Source organism: Dipteris shenzhenensis, chromosome 9 (assembly GCF_047967505.1).
Source record: "Dipteris shenzhenensis isolate YYH24624 ecotype China chromosome 9, Dip_SZ_1.0, whole genome shotgun sequence".
NCBI lineage: Eukaryota > Viridiplantae > Streptophyta > Polypodiopsida > Gleicheniales > Dipteridaceae > Dipteris > Dipteris shenzhenensis.
Genome location: NC_141604.1, coordinates 32257237 through 32266751, shown reverse-complemented (window position 1 = coordinate 32266751; position 9515 = coordinate 32257237). Strand labels below are relative to the sequence as shown.

The 9515-nt window shown below is 43.6% G+C and overlaps 1 protein-coding gene across 1 annotated transcript in view; it reads left to right on the top strand.

The window, feature by feature from the left end:
• The first annotated feature begins 4273 nt into the window (after window positions 1-4273).
• Window positions 4274-9515, top strand: part of LOC147898527 (SWI/SNF complex subunit SWI3B-like) — a 64709-nt gene continuing 59467 nt past the window's right edge. The window contains exons 1-2 of the mRNA XM_087379347.1: window positions 4274-4838; window positions 4984-5540. Of these exons, the coding sequence (XP_087235473.1) occupies window positions 4463-4838; window positions 4984-5540 (933 nt within the window). The 5' untranslated portion in view covers window positions 4274-4462. The remainder of the gene's footprint in view (window positions 4839-4983; window positions 5541-9515) is intronic.

The window sequence follows — 9515 nt, the reverse complement described above, 5'->3', positions numbered from 1 at the left end:
CATACGAAAATGAATTAGGAAGATTTCTATGTAGTAGTTGCTGTTCTCTAAATACACTCCCATTCCTATTGAGAATCACCAAAGAGCTAGGAAATTCCTCAACTATGTCCATTTGGATGCAAATTTGAGGATTCCCTCTCGGGTTTATGAAGTTTTCAGCTTCTACACCTAGTACCTTACCCAATCCCCTATAGAGGGTGGGGAGTTGGTTACAGAGGGACAAAGGTAAACTAGGAAATTCATCCCAAACGGGGATTTTAGTGGACCTTGGGCTGTTTGGTGAGAAGTCATGAGACCACCATGAGAGATAGAGGGGTTGGTCTCAAATAGTCCATAAGCCATGTTGAAAAGATCTTGCTGCCATGTCCTTTCAAATAAAAAAAAGAAATATCCCTTCCTCAAGGATCTGACATTAGCAACAACTAGTCCCTTCCTCAACCAATTGGTTTGAATCCACGTTTCAATCACTGTGAGAGGGAGTCTAACACCTGGCAAAAACCCAACCAACGCACGTGTGCTTAACCACTCCATAGACTCGAAAAGGAGTTTGTCGTCGAGTGTAGCAGTAACATGCATACCTTAATCAATAGTCGGCGTTGCTCGACAAGATTAAGAGCTCTTGCAAAATTAAGCATGAGCTTTTCGGATAGCTTCCTCCCATTCTAGTGCTTGCGGGGAGAGTCTGGGGGGCCTGGGAGTCTTGTGCTTCCGCCTAGCCTTCAGTTGCTTTGGAAGTCTTTCGTTCATCCTCTCTCTAAATGACTTCTCTATTTCTTGTCTAAATGACTTCTCTATTTCTTGACGTTCGTTCGTTGTCGGCTTCTTTTTCACTATCTACAGGGCTGTTATTGGGCTCACGTGTGCTTCCTTCTCCTCCGTGAGGGTAGGCTGTGCCCTTAACTTCATCTGCTTTTCCTAGGCAGGTAAATGCTGGGACTCTTCTGGATAGGCAGCGCAAGGAGCAAATCTCAACCAGGTGGGAAGGGAGAAGAACCCTCTCCTAGTCGTCTGTCTGTGCTGCTGCTGCTGAGTACGAGGTCTTGGCACCTCTCTCGCCTCTATCAATGGTGGAGTCTTGCTCGTCTCGTGCATCCCTTTCACCTCGAGAACCATTACCACTTCCACGTCCTCTTGCATGGGAGTTGCTCCCCCCTTTGTTGCTGGCGGGCGAACGTAATGAGCTGGCAAAGAGCGGTTCTCTACCATGTTCAGAAAAAAGCTTACATGTGAAGTCTACACCCTACTGCTGAAAAGAGCTTGGTTATCTTTCTTGGGCTAAGGGAGGGAGCTCTAAGTCATCCGTTAGTAGATTATTCCATCTTGGTAGCCGTCCTTTCAGTCCCAGATCCTCTACTAGCTTTGTCTGTAGTTTAGGCTCAAGATGTGAGAGGGTATGATGTAGATAGGCATTCCCATCAAGATCACCTCCATCATCGTTCACTGTCTTCCATCTTTCCATCTGTTTAAGAATTTGAATTTGACTTTGGTAGCTTTTTGTATGGCTATAAGACCTTATAATGCGGCCATTAGTATAAAATTATAAGAGCAAAATCCAGTTCAAGTTTAAACATTCTTTAATTTCTAGTACACATGTATATTTCCATTTTTGTAATATCCTTGACTTGCATTTTTTTGTAAATGACATCTCTAGGTGTAGACTATAAAAAAGAGCCCTAATGATTGTCAAGGTAAGAGACATCTCTAAGTGATAGACTATAAAAAAGAGCCCTAATAAGTGTCGAGGTAAGAGAGGAAATAAGCATATTACAGCATCAATTGCAACAGAAAGAAGTAATATCATTCATTACAATTTAAACTATGTACAATTTGCATTCTTTTAAGCCAAGTTAAACTTACTTGTTTTTAAAGGGGGTCTTGGAAAGGCATGGGCTAAAGAAAGAAGCTCTTCTTTCACTTTCTCGACAAACTATGGGCGCCCATGCCCACCCATGGTGCATTGAATGCATCTAGGCAGTGGACTGGATGTGGGCAGGAAATCTTGCCCATCCATGATCCATGGGTGGCATGCCCATCATGCACTAGTCTATACACCACCTAAAAACTTTAAGTGAGGTATCATAATGCTTGAAGGTGAAAAGCTTTTTGGCTCTTGTGAAATACTTGGTAAATACATATTTTGATTGCTAGCATCTTTTAAAAGGAAATCTCTAGATGGGCATGTCAAAGATGTTGCCTTAACTTGTAGTTCTAACCCTATTATTGCCTTTTAACGGCCCATACTGTACTAAGTTTGTAGTAATGTGAGCTGGCAAAAGTAGCATCCAAGTGAGCTCTCTCATGCCACGTCAAGCAACTTGATAGTCATATACTCATCTTAATTTGGTGGAGGTAGCCTTCGGGTGCATAACATTGCATTCAATTTGAAATCTTGGCAATGGAAAAGTTGGGTTCAATTTGAAATAACCCTATAACCACTTTTGTAAATACCTCCCTTGTGCCACCCCCGCGCCCCCCCCCTCCCCAACCCGCCCTCTTACCCAACACATGGAGTCACACATGAATACTCCTAACTTGAGGGAGATTGCACTACACATGTAAGAAAGTTTGGAAACAAGAGAGCGTAAATGCTTGTGGGCGTCTACAACACCTTAAGGGAACAAAAATTGCGCATATTTTGTTTTTTAGCGGTGGGAATGAAATTATATCAATGAAAATGAAAATTAAGAAAAATACAACAAGAAAAGCTAATGCTACAATCCATCATGTAGAGCTTTGAAAGTAGTTCCTATCTCCTTAGAGACTTTGTTGTAATATCCCAGCAACTCAATACCCTGTGTCTGACGAGAGCCATGGGGGAGCTGCTCGTGGTGAAAGACCAATGCACTTCTAAGCAACCATATATGGTGCACAACTGCAGCTCTTATTAGATTTCAGAGCCGGTACTATGATTTGTTAAGACATTCTTTATTGCCTAGCAAAGCCATCTTTACGATAGGCAGCCTATGGGGAATTTTGGGTTTCTTGGCCTTCCCTTGAGCCACGTGTCCTAATATAAGCCTTGGATTTAATTTTGATATGAAGGCCTACAACATTTGATGAAAAGCATGCTTTTGGATTAAAAGCTCTTGATGGAAGGCATGAGCACTTTTGAAGGCCTCTAAATCTATATATTTCACAAACTTCAACTCTTTGGATCATCTAGTTGATGTTGGCTCTGCCGCCCTCTCTCTCCAACATCGCTCACATCGAGAAACCGCTTTGGAGGTAGAGACAGGATTTCCACAGCAAATGACAGAAGAAATCATGACAAGAATGTGGTCCGATGCTTGAGTTGGAATACAGATACACTTATTAAGATCTAGGTAATATATCATTCTCTTACATATTCACTATACTCAATCTCGGAACTAATATTCTTGGTGATTACAACCTTAGCACACGGGGAAGGGCCCGTTCCCTCGGATTATAACTATTGGGAAGGAAGCACGCCGCCTCCCCGCCCACACTTTTATATATATATATGTTTTCCATTTCAAGTTCTGTGTTTTCTTTTGCTTTTGCATATTCTAAATTCTTCTTTTTCTATTTGTGTGCCAAGGTGTTCACAAGAAGGGAACGCTTAAACACATACGCCATTTGGTCTATTGTCAGCTTAGTTTATAATCATGTATTTTTCAAACATCGGCCTATTATCTTTTCTTCATCGTTAATTTATAATCAACATATTATAGATTACTCTCTTCATTCATTCCCCTTAGGCGGCCTACCGCACCCTAGTTCATATGATGGAAAAGCTGAGATGCACCCTAAGTAGCCAAGGCATCCAAATTCTGTGACTACCCAACAAGCTCAAAAAATAGTGATAATGGCCTAATTATGCATATTTTGTTGAGTAGGAATGATTATTCACACTTCCTAACCAAAGCACTTCACTCATGCTAAAAAAACGGACACACATTGCACACACACACACACACACTCTCTCTCTCTCTCTCATACACACATCTACATTTTAGAGTCTAGAGACCCAATCCTCTTGCGTCTCTCGCCATAAAAAATCCACCTAGATGGAAATGTTATGGAATAGCTTGCTTGGATCTTGCCATGATGCTTGCTATCGGAGAATTGTATCCATGTGATGAGCTAGCTCCGCGGATCCACCAACATCCAATGATGCGTATCTCTTTTCACGTGGGGGAAAAAATGCACAATGGCTAGGCTAATTATGCAGATTTGGTTGAGTGGGAATGATCGAAAGAAAGGGAAATTCACACTTCTAGCCAAAGAACTTCACTGTGTACTCTGTCACTGTCACTCTCTCTTTCTCTCTCTCTCTCTCTCTCTCTCACACACACACACACACACACACACGAGATGGTGCACCATCAAAACTTGCAGCCCAATGCTTCCTTTGCAAACTCTAGCCCTGCAAAATGTCGCATTTGCTTCCTCCCCTGACCTCTTCCTTCACCCACCCATGAATTTGATCCACTCCTAACACATGGGTTCTCTCAAGCGGAAGAATCCCACTCTCCCCCAGTCTCCTGCACCCAACAAGAGGCCTTCCAGAGATGAATCTGCTGCTTCTTTGCCTGCTAATGGTTGTCCTGCAAGAAGGGCAGATGACGGTCCTGCCGCCGATGCCCCACCTAATCCTCAATCTAATGGGAATAATCTCGCGCCCTCTGTCTCCAGGACGGACGATCTCTCTGTAGAAGCTGGGCTGCCCTGTTCCGAACACGACGCAAAGAGTCGGGATCAGGAAGAAGTCGCAGCGAAGGACACACTACACCGGGAAGATTGGAAGGGACAAGAAGCTGGAACTGGCGAGCCGATTGCGTCTACGAGTTTGGGCCCACTCATTCCCAATCATGCAGGTGAGCTTCCGAGTCTCGACAGATGCAAGTACAGTTAATATACTCCTGCCATTCTAAATTGTCATTCCCGATTTATGGTTTCAAATGCTCCTAAATCGTCATTCCGATTTGTGGCCTCAAAATGCTTCTCTTCTCCATTTGCCAGGATGGTTCTCGTGGGATAAAATACATGCATTGGAACGAAGGGGCTTACCTGAGTTTTTCAACTCAAAGTCCAAATTAAAGACACCTTCTCTATACATGGAATACAGGAATCTTCTCATGAAAAAATATCTGGAAAATCCCGAAAAGCTCTTTACTTTAGCGGATGTGTCAAGAGTTATATCGGATAGCAAAGAGACGCACAGAGAGGCAGCTAAACGTATATTTGAGTTTTTGGACCACTGGGGCCTTATAAACTCGAGATCCTTAGAGGGGCAAAAAGATGATATTTCATTCAAGAGACCAATTCCAATGGGTGATGAAACAACATCAAACCGATTACAACGGTCTTTGTCATCACAGTTGTATCGCTTTGACTCACCTGGTGCATCTTCCACATCGAAGCCTTGTGCTACATCTGCAAAAGCCGTAGCAGCTGCAACTGTCACAGAAACAACGATAGCAGAACTACAGGGTGCGGTTCAAGGACCAGCTGTTGAATACCACTGCAATTTCTGTTCAGCAGACTGCTCAAAGAGACGCTTTCATTGCCAAAAGCAGGTTTGTGTTAGCTGGACGAACAATGTGAATCATTGGCTTTTTTGCAAACGGCCAATTATGTCATTCTTCTTTGATGGGTTTTTTGGGCAGGTAGGGAAATGTGCGGTAGGTTTTGAGATAAAGCATCCTTTCTACTTTCGCTGATATGCTTGATCTTTTACATGATACGGTTTTTATGGCTCTTGCATCACATAAGCAAATGTGTTTGGAATGCAGCTAATATCTGGCCATGTGTCATAATGCAAACTCCACTTTGAACCCCTCGCAAACTGAAATACATCAAGTGGCATCAAGATAGTATTAAGAGGGTGTAGATATTACCTCTATACCCCACTTGGTTCCATTAGGTAGGCCCTTGCCTAACTCAGCTCTTTTGCTTCCGCTAATTGACCATAGATGCTTACAATCTTGCTCAGCCTTGAGCTACAAATTGAAACCTAGGGCTCCACACCACAAAGACAGCGTGAATGGTGTTGGTGTGGCAGTAGGTGGGATTTTCGGTGGAAGGAGAAGGCTGCCATGGAAATGTTTCTATTTGAGCTGGCAACTTTTCTTTAGTTTCACTGAAAGGACCCTGGCATGCTCTTTTTTGTTGGTAAAGGAAATGCATCTAGCTCTTCAGCTCATCCTCTGAACCAGGGCATCCTTGAGATGGAGCCGTCGGCTGTATGATATGGCTGCCGTATCTTCTGATGCTTAACTTTTGGGGGTAGGTCGAGCCTCTGCTTGCTGACTTGGGTTCATACTGTTCTAAACACTGCTGCTTGTCCTACTGCTCATGTACTCTGTACTTGGCATTCTTTAATTTTTGCAGGGTTAATTTTCAATGGGGCATTCTGTAGTATCAATGTCACGGCCTTCTTCCATGTATTTTGAGCCTCCTTCCATATATATATTGAGCTAGAACCGTGTCCTCATGGATGAAGGAAAAGTTTGTGAAGGATCAGACTTACAAGAATGCAAATGGGCGCAATGCATGCAGAATCTTGATGCTTATTGGGCCCTCCAATGGGGGAAGAGTGCCCTTGTGAGAGTACTTATTTCCATTTTTGACCTATATACAAGGTGGGAGTGTCATGACAAGAGAAATGATTATTTAGTTAATTAATAGTCATTAGAACCTTGTTATTGTTAGACGCCAATTTGATGGTGCGGTTATATGTTTGTATTTATGATGATTGATCAAGCGGTGTAAATAGTACCGCCAAAACTATGTAACATTGGCCAATGATTAGTAATAAAGATGTGCACACACGTGTCTAGGTCCTAGGGGCAATAGGAAAGGGAAAGGGTGCATTAGAGTGCATTGAATGGTAGGTGCATGGGTCATAGGATAAGGGTAGGTGTAAATGGGAAGATGGAACTTGAGTGATCTCAAGGGACATTAATGAAAGGGTATCACCCTTTCATTGTGAATTCACGTAGCATTCTCTCTACCACATTGTATTCATCCGCCATCTCTCTCCCACCTTGCATGTAGGTAGAAATAGAAACAAGTACTCTCACGAGGGCGCTCTTCCCCATTGGAGGGCCAATTGGCATTCAAATTCTGCATGCATTGCACACATTTGCATTCTCGAAAAGTCTGGTTTTTTACATTTGGTATCAGAGCGGTGACGGTCCATGACTGGGGCGAGAAGAGGGTGAGAGGAACGTGCAAAATCGTGACAGATGTGGCGGAAGCACTAGTGGGAGGTACAATCCATGACAGGTGCGGATGACGGAAGAGAAGCACAACGAGTGGCGGGAGTAGGCACGGAAGCCGTAAAAGAACGTGCAAGAGAAGGCACGAACAGGGAATGCTACGCAGAAAAAGAAGGCGTGCACGACCAAGGAACGCATGCAAGACAACGAAATATTGGACGGCGCGCACACACGCATGCGCCACGGACAACAGTCCACCATGCACATAGCATATTTTTCAGGTTGTAAACATCTCCTTCCTGGCCAATCCTGAATTCTTGAGGTTTTGAAACAAAGGATTGTTATGAAAATTTTTGGTCTTGAACGGTGAACGGGGTGTCCTAATGGGGTGACTTCTCTCCCTCCCCCTTAAAATCCTTAAACTGTGAGGAAAAGAGACCCCCCCGTTCTCCCCAACGGAAAGTTGGATCGGAATAAGATTTTAAGGGGGTGATCCACCCATCAAGTACTCCCTATAACGGTATCTAGAGCTCCAATCGGCTCAAAACAAGTAGCCCAAAGGGAGCGTACCAGTTTACAGCAGAAATATAGACTGAGGTCAATAATGTCAAACTTCATCTTTAATAATGTCTTCACCTCTTCAATTTTGTCCTCATGATACCTTTTTATGATTGGTTCATCTCGATGTATAGAATCATCACTATCAATTCTTGTCCCCCTTTGAATGGATACCTGGAGATACTGAAGAAATTTCAAAAGGAAAATTGTAGGATGGAAGTCACTCCAATGCAAATTGTGGTGAAGTTGAGCACCGAAGGTGTCACAAACTTTGGGAATGAAGAGTTGAGTACCCCTTCTAAGAGGTCCAAATTCCAACCGCGAGAGAGAATTGAGTTCCCCAAATATGATGGGGCAAGGGAGGCTGACAAAATCCTCAATTGGATTCGCCATTTTGAGCTATACTTTGCCCATCAAGGCAAGATTGAGCAAGAGAAGCTTGCTCTTGCCACATTGCATCTGTAGAAGGATGCTCTAATGTGGTGGTCTTTGTCACAAACAAGAAAAGAGCCTATTCATGAATGGGCTAAGTTCGTGGAGCAATTGAAAGCCACGTTCATGCCACCAAGGCATGAAGAGAGCCTAACCTTTCGTTGGGAGAGGTTTAGGCCGTTTGATAATGAGAGTAATGCAGATTTTACAGCCAGATTTTGGAAACTCTCTCTAGAGTTACTCGAAAAGAGTGAGGAAGATAGGAGAAAGAAGTATTTAGCAGCCTTAAGTCCAAAAGTAAGGTACGAGGTTGAAATGTTTAACCCGACCACGCTTAAGGACCTCACTAAGCTGGCTGAAATAGCCAAGAGGAAATTGAATCCTCATAAACCCTTCAATAAGGAGGGCGGGTCATCATCTAAGACCAACAATATACCCAACCGGTTTAAGAATAATAAAGGGAAGGGTAAAGCTCTTGTAAGGAATGTGAACAGCCAATCACCACTTGGATGGGTGCCATTTCCTTCTATGACGGACGAAGAGAAGAGGAAGTTGATTAGAGGAAGGAAAATGTTTCGGGTGTAAGAAACATAAGCCAGAGCACGTATGGCATAAGTGTCCGGTTCTCTTGGCTAAGATTGCCAAGATGAATTTAGTAAAAGGGAAAGCCAAGGCATCCAATGCCACATGGACCCTTGCACTTGGGTGCAAGGTGACACACTGGCTGCATCGACAAGTGCATTATAGTTCCAAGAAAGGAGATTTTGTCATATGCTGTGACCCCTTTGTGAGCCCTTGTCCAGGGACAGTCAGGCACAAGAACGGAGAGAGAGGTTTGGAAAGTGTCTCCTGAGCTTTTCTCAGTTTTCTTTACAGGCTATGCAGCCTACTTCTTAGCTCTAGTTTCTCAGTCATATCTCAGCTCTCTCTTAGTATCTATTACTCTCAGCTATCACTCTCTCACTCACGCAATAACCCTGCCTTCCGGTAGACAGCACAAGCCTCTTCCTTCCTTGCAGAAGCGTCCTACTTTGTCAGTGTGGACAGCATCAAGGTCTCGGTACTGATCGGTGTTGCCTCTCAGGTCTTTGGGTTTGCTATACGTGTGTACAGTGAGCTCTTGAGAAGCGCTTCCGTGCTCTCTCGAAGAGTGTTCTTTGTATATCTCAGTTCTCCAAGTATAAAGCAAATTATCCCCTGATTGGGGGAGGGGGCCCTCAGTGGGTACAGGGAAGGGTCAGGAAAAGATTTCAACCTCGAAGACTTTGAAGAGGAGAAAGACTACCAACAAGATTCTCTTCCGCCAAATGCTCAAGAAGTGATGGCGAACCTTCTAGAGCA